This window comes from Apium graveolens, chromosome 7 (assembly GCF_009905375.1).
Source record: "Apium graveolens cultivar Ventura chromosome 7, ASM990537v1, whole genome shotgun sequence".
In the NCBI taxonomy this organism is placed as follows: Eukaryota; Viridiplantae; Streptophyta; class Magnoliopsida; order Apiales; family Apiaceae; genus Apium; species Apium graveolens.
Window position 1 is genome coordinate 246,684,347 of NC_133653.1, and position 22,535 is coordinate 246,706,881.

Sequence of the window (22,535 nt, forward strand, 5' to 3'; positions counted from 1 at the left end):
GTACGATATTAGTACATCCAGGTCTGTAATTAGAGTCCAAGTTAAGCCGTTATATGTGAGCTGAGCTCGTATCATGTTATTACATGAAAAACCCAGAGTTGGTAAGAAAATGTATGGTGATTTGAGTTTAAGTAAAACTTGTTCTGGAAGGAAAGCCATTGCACTACCTAAAATCGAATTAGTAACTCTACCAAAGACTTTGTTTTTGCTCACTTTTATTAGCTTTTCTACTATTCTGACATTCAAGAAAACACAAACCATATAAAGCTACTTGATGAAGACAGACGATACTTGCCTTTTTAGCCGATCGGTTTCCTTTAAGTTGCCAACTGAGTGGTCTTGTTATTATGCTATAACTTTTTAAAAGATTATATTATTTTTAAATATTAATTTTCTCTTATGAATTTTTTGCCCATACTACTAGCCAGAGATGAGCACTTTATAGTTCATATATACTTCTCAGCTCATCAGTAACTGAACAATCCCATTTCCAGATGTCTGCCTCAACACCCGAAATGAGTTCAAGTCTGGTGCATCTTAGCCATCCCGAACACACACTAACACTAAGTAATGTAATAGAAGAGTGTGATGTTACAGAAGAGTATGCTACATGCTATCACTGCTACGAACAAGTTAAAGGGCTTCCTACTTTTAGTTGCACAAGTGACGCTAAAACTGTGTACGTGCACAAGAGTTGTTGTGGGGAGGATGGTCCTAAATGTTGTGGTTGCAACAAATCAATTCTAAGCACCCAGATATATACTTGCAGCAAAGTTTTTGAATGTGAAGATTTTTTCTTGCACAACAGCTGCGCGGAGCTACCCATACTAATACAGCACCATAAGCACAGCCAACATCACCTTACTCTCCTACCTAACCGGCAGTGCATTTGCAATGTTTGTGGTCGTGAGTGGAAGTTCTTTACTTATACATGTGATGATTGTAACTTTCATGTTTGTATGTTTTGTGCTTTTTTACAGAGAGTGCTTAGTCACGAAGGTCACCACGACCACACACTAACATTAATGCAGAGGGAAGCCTTGTTCAGGTGTGATGCTTGTGCAGAGGAAGCTAAAGACTCTTCATATGCATGCACCACTTGTGATTTTTGGATCCACAAAAAATGTGCATTTTCGCCCTTCATCATTCCATCTCCTACTTATCACCATCATCGGCTTAATCTCATGTACTCCATTCCTGACAACCATTGCTATTTTCAGCGATTCTGCGGCATCTGCAACAAAGCAGTTCAAGTAAGCCAGTGGTTGTATTACCGCATCTCCAACCCTCGTCACCTGTTAGGTATAATATTTACCTGGCAGTCTATATACCTGATATCTAAAATTTTGATCACTCCAGGAGCTCCTGTTAGGTATAATTTTAGATCAGAGAAAAAGGGCAGGCTACATTTGTTGAATGTAGTTTCATCATCTAAATCAATACACGTCAGCTCGCTTAAAATATGATCTAACCTAATGCTATCATATATTCTCTGTTATAAATATTTTTTATAATAAATAGCATAGCTTTAAATAATTTTTAAATATTATTTAATTATTAACCAAAATACAAATTCTAATATTATATTATAATAAACTATGCTTAATTTAAAAATTATATATATGTGTAAATAATGTTTATTAATTTTATGTTTTCCATTTATAAATGTTATTATATTTATAAATGTAATAATTTTTTATTTTATAATATTTAATTTAAAATATTTTCATAAATATGAAAAAATAAAAATATTGTCATTAAATATTTTTGATTTAAATACATGTTTTATTTTCAATTGTATTAAATATAAATAGCTTAAATTAATTTAAACTGTATATTTAAAATTAAAAATAAAATTATATTTTGAATTAGTAAACATTATTAATAAGCGAAATATCTTTTAATTGGTACTTGATTTCACTTTTTTGGTACCACCACCTTTTGGTTTCACTTTTCATGATTCATGTTATAACTTTAACTCTAATTGTATTATTATCCTTTTTTATTCCTATATAACTTATAATTTTATATATATATATATATATATATATTATTTTTACCCGTTTTTCTATATTAATAAATTTTTTAAGTGATACTTTGTTTCACTTATTTTTTGGTTCTATCACCTTTTGTTTTTTTTGTTTTTACGATTCATGGTGTAACTCTAGGTGTAATATTTTTATCCTTTTTGATTCTTATATGACTTATAATTCTATATGTATTATTTTTACCCGTTTTTCTTTATTAATAAACGAAACATATTCACTTATTTTTTAGTTCCACCGCCTTTTGATTTCACCTTTTATAACTCCAAGTGTATTATTTTTATCCCTTTTTATTCCTATATGACTTATAATTGTATATATATTATTTTTACTCATTTTTGAATATTTTATAAGCCATAATTTTTTATTTTTTTATAGGTTTAAATCATATTTTTAATTATATTTTAAAATAAATAAGTTCATAAATTGGTTCAACTAAATAGGTTCCGAGAAATATAAACTACGACCAAGTAAATAGGCCATGTGTTTAAATTGAATTTTTTTAATTTGTTGGTAGAATTCCATTTTAATAAAATGGTATGAATATTATAAAAAAATGTATTTTGGTTTCACCACTAGAAAATAATAAAATTGTTCAAACCGTAATATGATTACATTTTTATTTTCGTAGAACTCCAAATTAATTCTTGATAGTGTACTTGGTTTCATCTTAGTACGGTTACGCTTTGGTTTCACCTCTGTAGTTCTCTTATGTTGTTTTTTAAAAATATATAGATTGGAATCATATTATAATTACGATATTTCTATTTTTCGTAGAATTCTTTCTTATTTTTTATTAAAATAATAAAATGAAATCCTTTAAATAGTATTATTATTAATTAATAAGGAAATCATTTTTTAAGGGATACTTTGGTTTCACCTCTTTTCGGTTTTACGAACTTTTGGTTTCACCCTTTTTTAAATCTTGCTATAGCTCTAATGTTAGATATATTTGATAATGTCATGACTAATATGTTTTATGTTTAGATTTCAGATCTTATTTGAACAGAACAAATCAGTACTTAACTGATCAGTACTTATACTGGACGTCAGAACTTAAGGGATATCAGTACTTATGTTATCAGGAGATAAGCATCAGGAGATAGATATCAGAACTTAAGTGCTGAAGAACGATCAGATAAGGACAGTAGCTGATTGAAGTTAAGAAGATCAAGATAAACATAAGAAGAGATATGCATGAAGAAGGAATTCCGTGAAGAATGGAATACTTGGAATAGAAGATATCTGATTGATATATTTTAGGAAGCAGAATTATATTCCATATCAATTAGCGATTATCTTGTAACTGTGTAGTATATAAACACAGACATAGGGTTTACACTATAAGTGTTATCATTATCGAGAATATTATTTACTGTAACTCTAGCAGCTCTCGTGATATTTTGTTCATCACTGAGAGATAACAGTTCCAGATTGTAACAGAGTTTATTGTTTCAATAAAGTTTGTTTTCTGTTACATAAGTTCTTGAAGTTTGATTTGATTGTAATAAACACTGTATTCACCCCCTCTACAGTGAAAGTGTGACCTAACAAGTGGTATCAGAGCCTTCTGTTAACACACATACAGTTAAAGATCCAAACACAATCATGTCTGACACAGAAACTCCAACTAAGCCTACCAAAACTGAGGAATCATCATAGACATCAACTCAGAGTCGATATGAGACTATCAGAGTTCCCATATTGAGACCATCTGAATATCCCATATGGAAGGTAAGGATGACCATGTTTCTGGAAGCAACAGATCCAGAATACCTTGATAGAATCAAGGAAGGGCCTCACAAACCTACCAAGCTCGCTGTTGTAGTTGCAGGTGAAGCAGCAATGACCGTACCAAAGGAAAAGAGTGATTACACTGCTGAAGATATAGCATCTATTGCTAAGGATGCCAAGGTACGACACTTATTGCATAGTGACATTGATAATGTAATGTCAAACAGGGTAATCAACTGCAAGACTGCTAAGGAGATATGGGATGCACTGGAGACAAGGTGTCAAGGAACTGAAACAGTTAAGAAGAACAGGAAGACAATACTCACTCAAGAGTATGAACACTTTGACTCTAGGACTAATGAGTCATTGACTGATGTATATGATAGATTTGTCAAACTCTTGAATGACTTGTCATTAGTAAATAAGGAGTATGATCTTGAAGATACAAACCTTAAATTCCTGTTAGCTCTTCCTGAATGTTGGGATTTGAAGGCAACAACAATAAGAGACAACTACAATCTTGATGAAACAACTCTTGATGAAATCTATGGAATGCTCAAGACTCATGAACTTGAGATGGAACAAAGAAGCAAGAGGAAAGGAGGAAAGTCAAGGACAGTTGCTCTCAAGGCTGAAGAGGAATCCCCCAAACCACCTTCCTCAAAGAAAGACAAGGGTAAAGCTCTTATCATAAAGTCTGATACTGAGTCATCAAGTTCTGAGAGTGATGATGACTCAGATTCTGAAAGCTTGCCTGAAACTGATGCTGATGAGGAGATGATGAAGCTGTGTGCTCTTATGGTGAAAGGAATCACAAAGATTGCATACAGGAAGTTCAGGAAGGGAAAGAAGTTTTCCAGAAAAGGCATAAGTTCTGATAAGAAGAATTTCAGAAGATCTGAAGGAAGAGGAGGAAAGTCTGACAGAGGAGATTACGCTAATGTTAAATGTTATAATTGTGGTGAGAAAGGCCACATATCTCCTGATTGCAAGAAGACCAAGAGTGACAAAGGCAAAGCTCTTGTCACAAAGCAGAAAAGCTGGACAGACACCTCAGACTCTGAAAGTGAGGAGAACTATGCATTGATGGCAAATGCTGATAAATCAAGTTCTGAGAGCAGTTCTGAAGCTGCTGAAACAAAGGTACCTCAGACTACTTATGCTTTTCATACTGATGATATTAATGAGTTGAGAAGATATTTAAAACCATGTTTGTTAGTTATAGAGATCAAACTTTAACATGTGAAAGATTAACTTCTGAAAATCTTGCTTTTAGGAAAAGAAATGATTTCTTAGAAAAAGAGTTAGTCATGTTCCATCAAACTCAGCAGGATAGAGATGATGCTTTTTATGTTAGGGATGAAGTGCTAAAAATGAATGAATCTCTAAAAACTGAGTTAGAAAAGGAGAGAGAGATTATCAGAACTTGGACTAACTCTGGCAAAACAACTCAAAATTTGCTAAGCAGTGGAAACTGGAAAGAGGGCTTAGGTTATGGAGAAAATAAAAATGAAAAAGGAACTGTAGAAATTAAGCCTGTTGATAAGCAAAAGCCGAAGTTAAAACCTGTTAAGTTTGTAACTGAAAAATCTGAAAATGAGAAATCAGAAGTTAAAAAGGAATTAGCTTCTGACAAACTAAAACAGGAAAAGACAGCTGAAGTTAACATAGGCTTAATGACAAAGAAGCAGCTTAAGCATAAGCTGAAAGATGTTAAGAATGCAAACAAGGTAAAATCACCTAGGAAAAACAGGAATGGAAAGGAAGGTGTGAATAAAAGCAATAACTATAAATCTGTTCCTGATGCTCCTAGGAAAGCGTGTCATAACTGTGGAAGTTCTAACCATCTGGCTTCTTTTTGCAGGAAGAATAAGAATATTAACTCCTTATCTACAAAATCAGGAGTTAAGAGTCAGTTTGTTAGATACAAACCACAAGATCCTTGTTTTCATTGTGGTAGTTTATGGCATTCCATTTATACTTGTAAGGAATATCATAGTTTGTACTATGATTATTATCAAATAAAACCTTCTTTAAAGAAAGTTTCTGTTGTTCCTTCTAGTGTAAGTTCTGATTCAAAGTCTGGTAGTATAAGTTCTGATAAGAAAACTGTTAACATAAAATTTGATGCTAAATCCGCTGCAAATGTTAACAAACCTAAAAAGGCCAAAGGATCCAAGCAAGTCTGGGTCCTTAAAACTAATAATTAGTGGTCTTTTTGATTGCAGGGCAACAGGAAAAATATTTTAGTTCTGGACAGTGGATGTTCAGGACATATGACTGGAAATAAGGCCCTGCTATCAGACTTTGTGGAGAAAGCTGGCCCAAGTGTTTCTTATGGAGATGGCAACATTGGAAAAACTTTGGGATATGGCAATATCAATCTTGGGAATGTCATCATTAACGATGTAGCTCTGGTCTCAGGACTTAAACACAACTTACTGAGTATAAGTCAAATCTGTGACAGAGGTTATCATGTTGATTTCTTTGCAGAACATTGTGAAATAGTTAGTAAATCTAAAGAAAAAATTGTTCTGAAGGGATTCAGGCGTGGTAACATTTATGAAGCTAAGCTTTCAACAAGTTCTGATGGTTCTGCAATCTGTTTAGTAAGTAGAGCCTCAACTGAAGAAAGCTGGAATTGGCACAAGAAACTCTCTCATTTAAACTTCAACAAGATAAATGAACTGATCAAGAAAGATCTTGTGAGAGGACTACCAAAATCAGTGTTTGTTCCTGATGGTCTTTGTGACTCATGTCAGAAGGCTAAACAAAGAAAATCTTCGTTCAAGAGCAAGACTGAATCATCAATTCTTGAGCCTTATTATCTGCTTCATGTTGATCTATTTGGTCCAGTGAATGTCATGTCTATTGCAAAGAAGAAATATGCGTTGGTCATAGTAGATGAGTTCACCAGATACACATGGGTGTATTTCTTGCACACAAAAAGTGAAACTGCATCTATCCTGATTGATCATGTCAAACATCTGGATAAATTGATCAAAGATTCTGTGAAAATTTTGAGGAGTGATAATGGCACTGAATTCAAGAATCTGATAATGGAAGAGTTCTGCAAAAATCATGGAATAAAGCAGGAATTTTCTGCTCCTGGAACTCCACAGCAAAATGGAGTTGTTGAAAGGAAGAATAGAACTCTCATTGAAGCTGCACGAACAATGCTTGAAGAAGCAAAGCTTCCAACCTATTTCTGGGCTGAAGCTGTGCAGACTGCTTATTTTACTCAAAATGCAACACTCATTAACAAGCATGGAAAAACACCATATGAGATGGTGAAGAACAAGAAGCCAAATCTCAAATACTTTCATGTATTTGGATGTAAGTGTTTTGTTCTCAAGACTCATCCTGAACAGCTATCCAAGTTTGATCTAAAAGCTGATGAGGGAATCTTTGTTGGATATCCACTTTCTACAAAAGCCTTCAGAGTCTATAATTTGAGAACAAAAGTGGTCATGGAATCTATCAATGTCTCTTTTGATGACAAGAAGATCACTGGACTTGAAGATTGCATTGATCATGATCAGCTGAGATTTGAAAATGAAGATTCATATTCTGATACCTCAAGTCCTGACAGTCTAAGTCCTGATACTGTAAATTCTGATGGATTAAACTCTGATGTTATTGAAACTGTGGTGACTACGTCAAAGGAAGATGCACCAATGCAGGGGGAGCATACTCAAGATATTATCACATCTCAAGAAGCATCAGAACATACATCTGGCTCTTCAAATTCTGATTCGTCAAGTTCTGATAAGCCAAGTACTGACAGTACTGAAAATCTAAATACTGAAGGATCCAACTCAGAGAGCATAGTTTCAGGGGGAGCATCAGAAAATGAAACCGAAGACAGCATGAATCATGGGGGAGCATCCAGTTCTAGAGAAAATCTTCCATCTGCAAGGAAGTGGACAAAATCACATACACCTGATTTGATAATTGGAAATCCTGAGGCAGGTGTCAGAACTAGAACAGGTACTTCGAATGAATGTCTTTACAATTCTTTTCTCTCTCAGTCTGAGCCAAAGAAAGTGGAAGAAGCTCTTCAAGATGCTGATTGGGTGAAAGCAATGCAGGAAGAGTTGAATGAATTTGAAAGAAACAAAGTCTGGACCTTATTGCCAAGACCTAAGAATAGATCGGTTGTTGGTACAAAGTGGGTATTCAGAAACAAAACTGACAGTGATGGCATAATTGTAAGGAACAAGGCAAGGCTGGTTGCAAAAGGATATTCTCAACAGGAGGGAATTGACTATGATGAAACATTTGCGCCAGTTGCTAGGTTAGAAGCCATAAGGATATTCATGGCTTATGCTGCTCACAAAAAGTTTACTGTCTTTCAAATGGATGTGAAAAGTGCTTTTCTCAATGGAGAATTGGAAGAGGAAGTATATGTTGAACAACCTCTAGGCTTTGTAGATTCCAAACATCCAGATTATGTCTACAGGCTTGATAAAGCACTTTATGGACTTAAGCAAGCTCCTAGAGCATGGTATGAGACTTTAGCTCAGTTTCTTCTGGAAAGTGGATTCAACAGAGGAACTATTGACAAAACACTGTTCTATCTCAACCATGGCAAGGACTTACTTTTGATTCAGATTTATGTTGATGATATTATTTTTGGGTCTCCAAATGACAAACTTTGCAAAAAGTTTGCCAACCTAATGCAGTCAAGATATCAGATGAGTATGATGGGAGAACTTAGTTATTTTCTGGGCCTTCAAGTCAAGCAGAGTGAAGAAGGAACTTTTATTTGTCAATCTAAGTACACCAGAAACTTGCTGAAGAAATTTGGAATGCAAGACTGTTCAAGTGCATCCACTCCCATGGCCACTGCAACAAAACTGGATAAGGATACTGGTAATTCAGTAGATATTACTGATTACAGAGGTATGATTGGCTCACTTCTCTATCTAACTGCTAGTAGACCAGATATCATGTTTGCTACCTGTCTTTGTGCAAGATTTCAAGCAGATCCAAGAGAACCTCACTTAACAGCTGTAAAAAGAATCTTTAAGTATCTTAAAGGAACAGCTGATCTAGGATTATGGTATCCTAGAGAATCAGATTTTAAATTAATAGGTTACTCAGATGCAGATTTTGCAGGTTGCAAAATTGACAGGAAAAGCACAAGTGGTAGCTGCCAATTTCTTGGAGGCAGGTTGGTTTCTTGGTATAGCAAGAAACAAAAGTCAATTTCCACATCAACTGCAGAAGCAGAGTATATTGCTGCAGGAAGCTGCTGTGCACAGATTCTTTGGATGAAGAATCAGTTTCTGGATTATGGGTTAACATATTTCAAAATCCCTATTTACTGTGATAATCAAAGTGCTATTGCTATGACAGGTAATCCAGTTCAACACTCTATGACAAAGCACATCAGCATCAGGTACCATTTCATCAGGGAACATGTGGATGAAGGTACAGTGGAATTGCATTTTGTTCCCACAGATCAACAAGTAGCAGATATCTTCACAAAACCACTGTGTGAAGCTACCTTTTCAAAATTGGTAAATGAACTTGGAATGATTTCAGGTTCTTTCTCTAAATCTGCTTAAACTTGTTCTATGTTATCAGACTTTATGATCAGTATTTACAGAATTAATCTCTTTGTATATTCTGTGCATTAATTGATAAATGTCTTTAAGTACTGACTGTTGTCTGATATATGTTTCTAAACTCTGATAAGTGATATGTCTGTTTCAGTAACTATTCAATCCTATGAGGATAACTGTGCTAGATACTGACCTACTAGTCTTCAATAAACAAATGATCCCATGAAAGAAGTAATTATTTCTGTGGAAATCTTATGACACAAGCAAATTCTGATACTTGAGCTTAGTTTAGTTTACTTTATTCATCTTATTACTAAGTCCCAAATTAGAATAATGCTACTCATCTGTTTAAGTTCTGATTCTAGTAAAACTGCTGAATGTACTAAGTGCTGATAAACCTCACTTATCAAAAGAAGAAGAACAAGAATCAAAGAATAATATCAGGTACTCCTTTGAGATCTAGAGTAAAAATGTGAATGGGACGACCCAAGTGCATAGCTGGTATTAAGTAAATATGCATTAGAAAAGCAAAATATTTTTCTTGGTGACTTTTCACACTCTATGATTACTGGAGAAATACTCTGATAATAGCATAAATTCTGATAAGCAGTCGTGACTCACTTACACTGAGAAGCCACTGTAAAAGAGAATTTTAAAGATGCATAAAATTAGCACAAAAACAGTTGAGGTGGACTCATGCATGAACTCATTTATCAGTAGGTTTCAGGATAATGACAGCTCTTTAGCAAAATTTTAATTATGACTTATTTCTAAGATGTACTGAAGTAGATCAGACTTTACTCTTTGTCTGTTATTTAGCTTAATGCACACACTAATCACTCCATCTGAATGATGAAAATTTCTGTGGTGGTCTATGTTATTTTAGATAAACAGTCATTGTGTCATTTTTGCACAAATTCTGAGGACAAGTTCTAGTTACACTTTCTGATGATTAAGTTCTGACGTTCATAACTAAGAACTTGTATGAGTATTTACTAAGATGAGCATTCCTTTTTCGAGTTAAGAAATTATGTTCTGATGACTGTTAAGTTCTGGTATAGGTCTAAGTTCTGATTTCTCAGTCTAATCCTTTACTTGGCTTATCTTTGAATGAAATTTAATAACAGTCTCAGTTTGTACTCGCATATGTTGAAGTGGAAGATTAACCTCAGTACCTACCTCTCATTCTACTCAACCTACCCTCAGAACTTATCTCAAATCCTATCTCTCCACTTCACAGACTGCTCAACCTTCTTCTTCAGCACCTACTGTGAATCCTACATCCTCTAAGCCAAAGAGAACAAAGACTGTTCCTCAAACACCTCAAAAGAGGAGAAGCATTACTTTGAGAGATGAATCAGATTCTGAGGATCAGATTCCCTCTTCAGAACCTGTGGTAAATGAAGCTGAGAAGGCAACTTCTCAGACGGATTCTGCAATTGGGGGTTCTAGGCTTCTCAAGAGGCTTAGACGTATGACGGTTCCTGAAACTCCCAAGGAATCCAAATCAACAAGGAAGTACAAGAAACAGAGGGCACAAAGGCCAGTTTCAGATGATGAGGAGGAAGCAGCTAAGGAAGGGGATCAGGAATCTCTGATCTCACAAGACAAGGAATTTGCTCCAGTCACTTCTTCTCCATCAACTCCATCTCAGGAACCTGTATCTGACAAGGCTAATTCACCTTCTATGTCTCTTGTTGATCAAGGCACAAGTGCTGAAATTGATATTCAGAACCTGGTTGTGCCTGAAATACTTTTCTTAGAAGCTCCAACAGCAAATAATCCTTCCACAACACCTGTTACTGATGCTGTTCAAACTCCTGAGTTATCACTAACACCTTCTCTGCATCAAGATGCTGATGATCAGATTTTAGGTAAGCATCAGGTTATGGCTGTTGATCAGAACTTAGTATCAGATCAGCAATTAGAGGATGTTGAAGCCTCCATTGCTACTCACACAGTTGTCTTATCAGAAGATACTGATTCTCTAAGTTCTGATGCTGCAAATGTTGGAGATACTGGTGAGGCTGCTACAACTGTAGATGCTAATGAAGCAGGTCCTTCAGGACATACTCCTCCACTGACTCTTCCTAAGTCTGAACTGGTAAAGGAGTTTGTTATCAGGGATGCACCAGTACCTTGGAGTGAAACTCCTGCAGGTCAGGAGTGGACTAAGGAATGGAACTCAGTTTCATGTGTTCCAAATGCTTTACATCTTGCTGAGCACTTGACTAAAGCTGATGAAATGTTACATTCTGATGATTTTAAAACCCAGCTTAGAGTCACTGCATTGAGTACTAAACATCTACAAGGTCTTCATTCCAACACTCATGCAGAGCTACACAAGATTCAGGAGAACTTTATCAAACAGGAACAAGTTTGGAAAATTGATAAGAAAAAGTTCTTCCAACCTACCATTGACAGGGTTGCTTATATTGAGAAAACTCAAGAGAAGCAACAAGCTCAGATTGATCAAATTCTGACAAATCAAGCTTCTCAGCAATCGCAACTTACGGAAATCCAGACCTCAGTGGAACTACTTATCTCTCTTTTATTACCTGCTGATGCCAAAAAGGGGGAGAAGGTAATTAAGTCCAAATGCAAAACCAACAAATCACTGCAAGGAAAGGATGATGGAAAAGATGACCAAGGAAACTCTGGAATGGGTAGTGGTCATAGTCAAGGTAGAAGGTTTACATCAAGACAAGCTAGTCACAGAACAAGTTCTGATACTGGGAAAAGAATAAGTTCTGCTGCTGGTAAAAGGATAAGTTCTGATGAACTTCTAGATCTTGATGAGGAAATGTCAAGACAGTTATTTCTTCAAGAAAATCCAGGGATGGACTTGGAAAGTTTAAAGGAAGAAGAAGCCAGACTTAAATCAGAGAAAGTCACATCTAAATCTGAAGCTTCTGGTAAAAAGTTACTTCCAAAACCTAAAGGCATTGTGATCAAAGAAAGGATACATACTGAAGAAACTTTGGCTAGATCACAACCACAGATAGATCCAAGATCCAAGGGTAAAGAAAAGGTTGGTGAACCTATCAAGCCTTATGTACCTCCTGAGGAAGAAGAAATTACTGATGGAAAAGATGATCTTGCTCTGACTTCAAGAAAAGTTCTTAAAACAACCTCTGACATGGCTCAAGTTGTTCAGAGTCAAGAAATTGTAAGTTCTGATATTCAGAAGAAGCAAGTAACCTCTGACAGTGCTCAAGTTAACTTGATATCAGAAAATAAATCTAAAACACTCCTACCAGGATTCACTAAAGCAAAACAGACTCAATCTTTGAAGACTACTCCAAGTGGTTTTGAAGCAAGAGTAGTTACTGGAAAGGAAGCTAGAGATAAAACTGGATTGGGAAGTGCTGATGAAAGAAGAGTACACAACACTATCGATGATCCAACTTCCTTGAGTGAACCGGGTATTGGAGCAACTCCTGAGAGATTGAATCAACTAGAATCTGTACAGATGGTTTACCATACCTACTTGAAAGAATACATCATGTTGTATTTCATGACAGATGGTAGGGTTTATCATATAAGGCAAAATGCCATTCCTTTGAAGTATTTTGAAGAATTGGAGCATGTACTTTTCTTACTTCAAGTGGATGACAGAATAACAGAGACTGCTGCAAACTACTTAAAAGAACAGATTCAGAGACAGAAAAGGCTTTATTCTGTTAAGTCTGACAGCAGATATGTTCCAAAGTACAGAAATCACAATGGTGATATTGTTGATATGAAGCCTAATACTGCACAGATCAGAACATATCTTGGTATTAAGGGGCTTGAATTCAATCTAGAGTCTAACAAAGCTTATGTCATAAGACTAGATCGGGAGTTGAGAAAAGCAAAGATTAATGATCTCAGAGCTGCAATATTTCAAACTGGTGAAGATACTGCAGAGCTTAAAGATGTCAAACGGAGAATGATTGATGAACTCAGATATGCTGAGAAATGTTTGTTGAAGAATTATCTCAGAACAACTCCTGACATCAGAGAGATCATAAAATGATGAAGCCAAGTCAAAGATCTACAACTACTTAAATTCTGATGTGTATACAGACCAAAGTTGTTATCAGAAGTTGAATTGGTAAAAGCTTTAAGGACTGTAAGTTGTAGTTATCTTGTCTATTTCTCATGCATTTGTACTTAATGTTTTTGACATCATCAAATATCTGTTAAACTTGTATATTTTGCTAATTTACAAGTTGGGGGAGATTGTTAGATATATTTGATAATGTCATGGCTAATATGTTTTATGTTTAGATTTCAGATCTTATTTGAACAGAACAAATCAGTACTTAACTGATCAGTACTTATACTGGACGTCAGAACTTAAGGGATATCAGTACTTATGTTATCAGGAGATAAGCATCAGGAGATAGATATCAGAACTTAAGTGCTGAAGAACGATCAGATAAGGACAGTAGCTGATTGAAGTTAAGAAGATCAAGATAAACATAAGAAGAGATATGCATGAAGAAGGAATTTCGTGAAGAATGGAATACTTGGAATAGAAGATATCTGATTGATATATTTTAGGAAGCAGAATTATATTCCATATCAATTAGCGATTATCTTGTAACTGTGTAGTATATAAACACAGACATAGGGTTTACACTATAAGTGTTATCATTATCGAGAATATTATTTACTGTAACTCTAGCAGCTCTCGTGATATTTTGTTCATCACTGAGAGATAACAGTTCCAGATTGTAACAGAGTTTATTGTTTCAATAAAGTTTGTTTTCTGTTACATAAGTTCTTGAAGTTTGATTTGATTGTAATAAACACTGTATTCACCCCCTCTACAGTGAAAGTGTGACCTAACATCTAAATATACCATTTTTATTCTTTTTTATTCATATATGACTTATAATTCTATATGTAATATTTTACCCATTTTTTGATTCTTATATACCAGATATTTATATTGCTTTTTATATAAACAAAATCGTATATACATTGTAATTTCTAGATTAATAAATGCTAATTTAGCACCAATTGCAAAATTATACACACATAATGATTATTTTATCAAAAAAAATTATGCAATCATAAACTATATAAAAACACAAATTCAGCTAACAATAAGAAATTTAATATGCAATTACTTAGTGTTGTTGATTTAATTTTTTGTTAAATTATCCATCAATCGTGTCGCGACTAAAATTTTGATTTAAAATATTAGTTATATTTTTTGAACAATAGATAGATAAATAATAACTTTGAGTTTGTTGTTATAATAACATTTAAATTAATGAAAACTACATATAATTTAAAAATGAAAATTGCAATAATCGTACAATTTTATTTAATAATTATTCAATGCTAATATGTATTCAAAAATAAAAAATTAAAATAAATTTTTATAACCATTATTAAATATTAATATTTTAATCTCGGTCGTGCTTGACACGGGTTATCTACTAGTATAACTAATGAATATAGCTAATAGCACGGAGCATAAATCCTTATAGGTTCAACAAAATTTTAGCTAATGGTATTTTAGCTAACAAGTTTACCTAATATCCTTGGAGATGGTCATATGGTCACAAATACACATCCACAGTATCTATGGTGTGAGTACCCTTAACTATATGTTGTTTCTTAAATTGCTATTAGATCTATGTTATGTCATGAACTAATAGATTGACTACTATTATATCCTAACTATACCACTTAATCATTTTCAGAAATGAGATCGAAGAAGATGGCACTGATAATGAGCTTGATTTGGTACAATTTCCTCTGCATAGTGAAGAATCACTACTTGATCTCATAATTGTCGAATGTGGCAAGCTCCAAGTTAACTTTGAGGGTGAAGGCAAAAACAGTATCACTACATCAATAATGCCTACTGGTTCGCGTATAATTGAAGAGCACTGGAGTCACAAGAGTCATCCACTAGAGCAGATCCAGTATACTTCTAGTGAGAGTGGTGAAAACGATAATAATGATTATGGACATGGAGGAGTGTTGACTTGCGATGGGTGCATTCAACAAATAACTGTATCCCATCCGTCTTACTACGCTTGTGTGAAATGCGATTTCTTTCTCCACTCCTTCTGTGCCACTAAATTGCCACAAAAGCTGCATCTAGGGGCATCCCCATTTCATCCCCAGCATACACTCTTGCTCCGGAGGACAGACAATCTTTTTGTAAATGTGCGCTGTAAAGTTTGTGGCTACCAGACGAACGGATTTTACTACCACTGTGAGACTTGTGATATTGTAATTGACATCCGTTGTGTATTCGTGCCCACGAGGATAAAACATAGATCTCACAAGCACTCCCTTGTGCAGGGTCCATCTTCCAATTCTATGTGTAGTGTGAGTAACACTCGGATCGCTCGTGGTATGGAATATGGCTGTGAAACTTGCAGCAGCTTCAAGATCAGTATGCTGTGTGCGTTTTATCCAAGTAGGATGAAACACAGATATGATGATCACCCGCTAACCTTGAGACAACCTCCATTCTTCTACGAGGGAGTATTCTACTGTGAAATATGTGAAGAACACGTTAACAATCAGGTGTGGCTCTACCATTGTGGTGAATCATGTGATCACTCTTTTCATTATGATTGCCTACGTTGGCACGAAAGCATCAAGTTAGAAAGGAACTTTAAAATCCGTAGGAATGATATATTACACAAATACAGAGTTTTGAAGAGATCTTTCAGAAAGAATTATTCCCTGATGAGTAGTAAGTATCAGGAGCAAATGAATGAATGGGGTTACCTTATAGGATGCGATGGCTGTGGACAAATTATCTGCCGCACGTGGTGCAAGGAAGAGTCATTTTAATCCTCTCTACAACAGCTATCCGGTTCAATGATAATCATCTTATTATTTGTACCTTGAATTAGCATCTTGTGGCAACTACTAAAGTTTATTTTAAATGTAGGATATTTTAATTTTTCATGTACTTCTCTAATCAAACCATTTTCATATCCCCCCCCCAACCCCCCAGATCACCTCACTTGCATTCAATTTCAGTTGCACTGTATATCATGGTACTGATACGAAAGTTAAAATTATATTGAGAGCCCAAGAACTAATCTTAGGCGGTCAATGAAATCTGAAGCACGCATCTTTTTAAGAACTTGGAAATATCATAGTACATTAGCAAAGAGCTGTGGGAGATAGGAGAATACAAGTATATATTGCGCGATAGGTTTCATGAACAGGAGAATGTGTCTGTTAGGAAGATAAAGGTGTTCTTGTTTCAGCGGGCAAGAGGACATGGTAATTTTCAATATTACATCTTTTTTCTTAAATGTTGCGAGAGATGTATTAAACTGTAAGGCAATTCTGTTTTACTTTCAGGTTTCTACAGCTATCTTACGGAACTCAAATGATGATGCTACCTGCATGCATCTTATTTATGCGAATTTTACATTTCATGACAACCTTTTGAAGGTAATAAACACTCAACGCCCCCCTGGATATGTTCCCTGGGATTTCAAAATATGGCACCTCTTTAAAAAGTACAAAATAACCCTCCGTCCTCTAGTTTCTTAGCATTTGAAACAAAAAGTTTCTTATGCATTTTAAGGTTCTTATTTAGTAGGGTGCACTAACTTATTTTTAATTTTTTTTTGAATAAAAGTCTAAACATTAAACTTTTATTTAAAAAAAAATATTAAAAATAAATTCTGGAACTATATTAGATAAAAGTCGGGGGTGTATTCATTTCAAATTTTAAAGGATTGTTAATAATCTATGGATTTTAAAAGATTTTCGTTGATTTTAATTCTTCGTGAATTTTGATGGAGTTGATCCAAAATCTTGTAGATTCTTGCAGATTTTGTGGAATTTTTTACAAATCCATCAAAATCTCATGTATTTTGAAGAGATTTCAAGATATTAAAAATGTAATAGCAAATCCATCAAAATCCATAACTTTTTTAAATAAAAGAAAATTCATGGAATTTTGAATATCATGAGATTTTGATCCAAATTGAATACCACCAAATTTTGATTGATTTTTTTAAATCTAAATTGAATACACTCAGATTTTAAAAGACTTTTTACAATCCTGTTGAATACCTTCAGATTTTAAAGGATTATTTCAAATCCAAATTGAATACCCCATGATTTCTAAAATCCATAAAAATCCTTCAAAATCCTAATTGAATACACCCTTAAAATGCGTGTCGAACTTGTTAAGACGGCCGGAGGGAGTATAACTTTGAGGGTGAAGGCAAAAACAGTTTTAGTACGTCAGCTATGCCTATTATAATGTCGCATATTTGGTTATAAAAGCGGCCTATATAATGATGGTGTATGAAGAATGCTATATATCAGAAACATGTTGCCTTATGACCCCTATTATTTTGTATCTCCATCACCAGTGTTTCTGCTACCATTATTACGTTCGATTCATTGAAGATAGTTAGATAAGTATTTACGGAATAGACTTGAGAAAACAATTCATCTGTGGTTGTACGAAATTTGAAATTTAGGTCTAAAATTACAGTCCAGGTTTGTGACTTGAGCATGCAATTGAAAGAGGTCGATCTATTGTTGTGGATTTGAACATAATTAGATATTGTTATATGGAGCATTAGTTCTATTTTAGCACCAAAAACCATTGGACTTGCTCTTATACTTCTCAAATCAGCAGTAACCGAAGAACCTCATTTCTTGATGTCTGCCTCTGCACCGGAAATGAGTTAACTCTGCTGCATTTTAGTATGTATGCACTACTTGTTCTGCGCCATCTGCAACAAGATTGTTCCGTAATCTGCTGGTTGTGGCTGTATTACTGTCACTGATGCACATACTTTGTGCATATTAGTTATGCTAAATCTACAATATCTATGGCCTCAGTACCTCAACTACGTACATGTTTCTCATAAATATGTTGACTATTTTATACCAACTACCGAACTAATAGAAGTAATTCAATTACAGAAATGAGATCGAAGATGGCTTTGATAATGAACCTGATTTGGTTCAAAGTGAAGAATCAGCTCATTGATCTCATGACTGTCCAATGTTGCAAGCTCCAATAACACTTCCAGGGTGAAGATAAAAACAGTATCACTTTTTAATGCTACGTTTAATGCTTAGGACGAGCATAATAGGGGAACTGTATCAGGAGAGACATTGATGTTCGCTTTTTGACAGGTCTAATTAATCAAAGCCCAATCCCTAAACTTCCTTCAGAATGATCGATGAATTTTCCTGGAACAGAAGTTACCGTGCAATACTATAGGAAACCGTAGAACTTCAAAAATAGTTAGTCAATATTCGAGATAGCATTTCTTAACAGCGCAAATTCAGAGTATCCAAGGGACACTAATGAAATGTGAGTCTTGAAATTGATAGTAGCTTGTGTCTCACTATCTACAAAGATTATTATCGGTTCTTGCCTCAATAGTAGGGAGAAAATTAGCCGGTGTCCCACTATTTGGCAGGATTATTTTATCAGCACGCTTAATAATAGCGATGAAAAATACTAGAGGCTGAGTTCGATAGAGACATAATCGTCCAAATTATAACAACTATACACTATTACTTATACATTGAGATAACTAACAGAAGCGTCAAGATTATACACGAAGAGACATGTTGAGATCACTAACTGAACCGTAAAGACTATACATGAAGAGCGATCCCCTGCCTTGTACGGGTTAAGGAGCTAGTAATAATCAAATAAAAACCCAAAAAGAAAGAAGTAATAACGTGGCATAACAAAAATTTAAGCTGGTTGGACTATTGAACAATGAGATCACGGACATGAGCTACCTTGTAAAATTCGGGTCCTCGATCACCATTTTCAGTGCGAATCCTATCACAGAATTCTGAAGGCATCCCACTTAATATTAGTGTCTGAAGGGAATCAAGAAATATGATTCCTTCTGGAAGCTCCTCCACCTCTATACATTTTTGAAATTTCAAATATTCAAGAATGGGCATGCTTCCTTCGTCCACCCTCCATTTTTCCAAATTGTTAAGAAAGTAGAGTTCAAGACGGATGAGTTTTGGAAAACCCATGGCTGAGCACACCATTTCCTTCCCCTCATATGCGTTAAATCCTAAATCAAATTCCCTCAAAGTTGGTATCTTCTCCAGTACTGGCATCGGGTCTTCCTCTAGGCACGTACATATCAATTTTAGTTTGGTGATACCCGTGAGATATGCATCAATACGAGTGTGATTAAGTTGTTGCTGCTCCTCAAATAGTTCACCCAACTCTGGGAGCTGTCCATTTACTGATAATTCCCGGAGGTTGAACTTATGATTCCACAACAACTGTCTTATCATATCTGGATCATCTTTGAACCCTTCATCAATTATCAAAATACTAAGGCTCAAGTACCGGATAAGGGAACTTGATGAAAAGACTACATCAGATAAGTACTTCAGCATCTCTTTCACTTTAACATAACGACTCCCTGCTTTTAGCTTTAGTGTCCGAAGACTGGATAATTTTGGTAGATCCTTAATCTCGCACCACTCATTGTCGAAATTCTCGAGTGTCTCTAATTTGCTCAACCCGTTGAACTGTAATTTGAAATTCTTCCTGGCACGGAAGCAACTTGGTAAATACAAATGACGCAAATGTGCTAACTTACCAAAAATATTACTTGGCACCGGTGATCTGATCAGAATAAAACCTTGTAAATTTAGGTTGAGAGTCTGTAGCAGTACCAACTTTTGTACCCCTGGAAAGGTTTTCAAATTTGAACCACTTAAACGGAGATATCGCAAGTAAACAAGGCTGCCTAATACTCTACTGATATTTGTACCAAAAAGTTTACCTAAACAAGATTGCCTACTATGCCACACATTTTCAAGAGCCAAAACTCTTAGTAACTTAAAATTGGCAAAATACAATCCCAATCGTAGTGGCTGACTTTCATGTCCATCCACATTTCGAAGTAAGATTGATCGGTATTGTTGGTGATTGGGTTTCTTGGTAAAGTAAAAATTAGCTTCTATGCCTTTTTTCTGATAAAATACGAGCTGTCTAGTCTTAGCAACCCGGGGAACAACAGAACGATTGAGATTCAAATCATTTCCTTCTTCAAGATCAACTGTTCTGAAAAAATCTCCTTCTTTTGCCTTTGATAAGGATAGATCTCTCATAAGGTCATGAAGAAAACAACTTCTGAACTTCATACGCGATGATTCCAAATCTTTAAATCTCACTTGAACCATACTCCTATGGACTAGCTCTCCCATGTAAGATTCAGCGACTTGCATCAGTGTTTCTCCTTCCCTTCTGTCGCTGGATAGTACCATTCCCTCAGCAATCCATAACTGATATAAATTTTCTGCATCTATTAATTCATCTTCCAAAAATTTACCTAGATATAAAAAGCATGGTTTCAGTTGAGTGGGCAAAACGTTGTAACTCCGAACTAATATGTCAAGTAGTTGTTCTTGTTGAGTTTCTCCGAACCCCTTCCCTTTCTTGAGGGATGATAGACTATCATCATATACCTTCTCCCACTCGATCACGGAAGGTTTTGTTACCAGAATTCCCCCCAAAATCACTATAGCTAGTGGAAGACCGCCGCAATTTCTAACCATTTCTCTTCCCAACTTTTCCATTCTTACAAAATCTCTGGCAATATCTGTAACAGACAGAGCAACAAGAAAGAGGCGAGGCCTATTAATCAAGGGCAAAAGAATTATAATACAAAGAAATAGGTAAGAATCTAATTGGACCGAGATTGACAGTAGCATATAATTCTGCTTCCTTTCTACGTAAAAAGTCACTTTGAGTCTGTAGGCATTCTAGCGAGTGGTGTTTGGTACATTTTATAATATGGTTCAACTACATTTGTTTTTCTTTCTCTAAGAGTTTCAGAGTACTTTATTGGGATTTCCATGTCTAGTTTTACTCCACATATACATAAATCGGATGAAGTTCGTCAGCTGGAGGTTCGTTACCTTGAAAATATGAGATTAAACATAATGAAATCTGTGTAAATTATGTACCTAGATAATCTCCTCTTGTGGGAAGTGCTTTTAACCGTAGTAACTCCCAACTTTGATCTGCGCTTAAAAGTCCTGGTTGGTGAATGAGTCCTTTTGGATTTACATGCTCAGCAACATCAACATTACGACTTGTAAGCATTAATTTGCTTATTGATTTTTCAGCTGTGAACGCCAGTTTAATAGAATCCCAAGCATCCTTTGACCATATGTCATCCAGGACTATCAAGCATTTTTTCTTTTGCTGGACTTGTAGCAGATTTTCCAGTAACTTGTCATCGTCCCAAGTAAAGATTTCCTCTTTCTTCTCATGGACAAGACATATCAGTATTCGCTGCAACACTTGTTTTGTTTGCCACTTTTGCGATATGGAAACCCAAGCCAAACCAGCAAAGTAAGTCTTAATGGTGGAATGATTATATATTTTTTCCGCCAGAGTGGTCTTACCTAGTCCCCCCATCCCACAAATAGAGATGAGCGGATAACAGTCATCCCTTTCATCCACCAGATGTCCCACCAAGCGATCAACATCTCCCTGAAATCCAACAAATATCTCTGGTTCAACCGTAGTGAAAGAGTGAAATCGCTTTAGCTTTCCCATTGTTCCATAAGATGAATCTGATGATTCCGGGGTTTCCAGTGTTGATTTAATATTACAATCCTGAAACCGATTGAAGAGAAGAGACATCTTTCTTTGAATATCCTTGATCATTCTCGAAAACTTCCTTGTGTTCATCCACTGGACAGTTTTTCCAGGGGATGAAGATGCCTTGACGAGGAAACTTTCAACAACATGTTCAGCATCATAAGCAAGCTCTCGTACCTCCGCAAGCAAAACACGGATACTTTCTTGATAAATCCTTGAATCAGCATCTGGTAAGAATGTCTTGATCCGTGTGAGCTCTGTCACCACCAGTTGAATTTCGTCTCTCACTTCGTGAAGACGTTGAGGTTCCTCGATCAATAAATCAGTGAGCCTTCCCACAATCATTGACACAATTGCTTCAGCCATTTCTCGAATTCTTTGTTCTTTTCCTTGACAGAAGACACAAATGTAGATGGAATGTATAAAGCCCTGTGATTACTATGAATCTGACAAAATGTAGTTGGAATAGTCTCAGCTGATAATCTAATGACTAATTTACAGTTGACTTTCATATAATTATGACATCCACATGGGTGCAATGTGATAGAGTTCATCCCTGTACAATAATATAGTAATAAA

The 22,535-nt window shown here is 35.3% G+C and overlaps 2 protein-coding genes across 2 annotated transcripts; one reads left to right on the forward strand and one right to left on the reverse strand.

Moving 5' to 3' along the window:
- Positions 1 to 14,841: 14,841 nt before the first annotated feature.
- LOC141673876 (uncharacterized) lies at positions 14,842 to 16,242 on the forward strand. The gene is made up of 2 exons (XM_074480607.1): positions 14,842 to 14,937; positions 15,052 to 16,242. The coding sequence occupies exons 1-2, from the start codon at positions 14,933 to 14,935 to the stop codon at positions 16,160 to 16,162; spliced, it is 1,116 nt and encodes a 371-aa protein (XP_074336708.1). The 5' UTR covers positions 14,842 to 14,932; the 3' UTR covers positions 16,163 to 16,242.
- A 2,555-nt stretch (positions 16,243 to 18,797) lies between these two features.
- Positions 18,798 to 22,405, reverse strand: LOC141670869 (putative disease resistance protein At1g59620). Its single transcript, XM_074476911.1, has 2 exons — positions 21,314 to 22,405; positions 18,798 to 20,946 (listed from the first exon to the last, which is right to left on the reverse strand). The coding sequence occupies exons 1-2, from the start codon at positions 22,320 to 22,322 to the stop codon at positions 19,079 to 19,081; spliced, it is 2,877 nt and encodes a 958-aa protein (XP_074333012.1). The 5' UTR covers positions 22,323 to 22,405; the 3' UTR covers positions 18,798 to 19,078.
- Between the last annotated feature and the right edge of the window lie 130 nt (positions 22,406 to 22,535).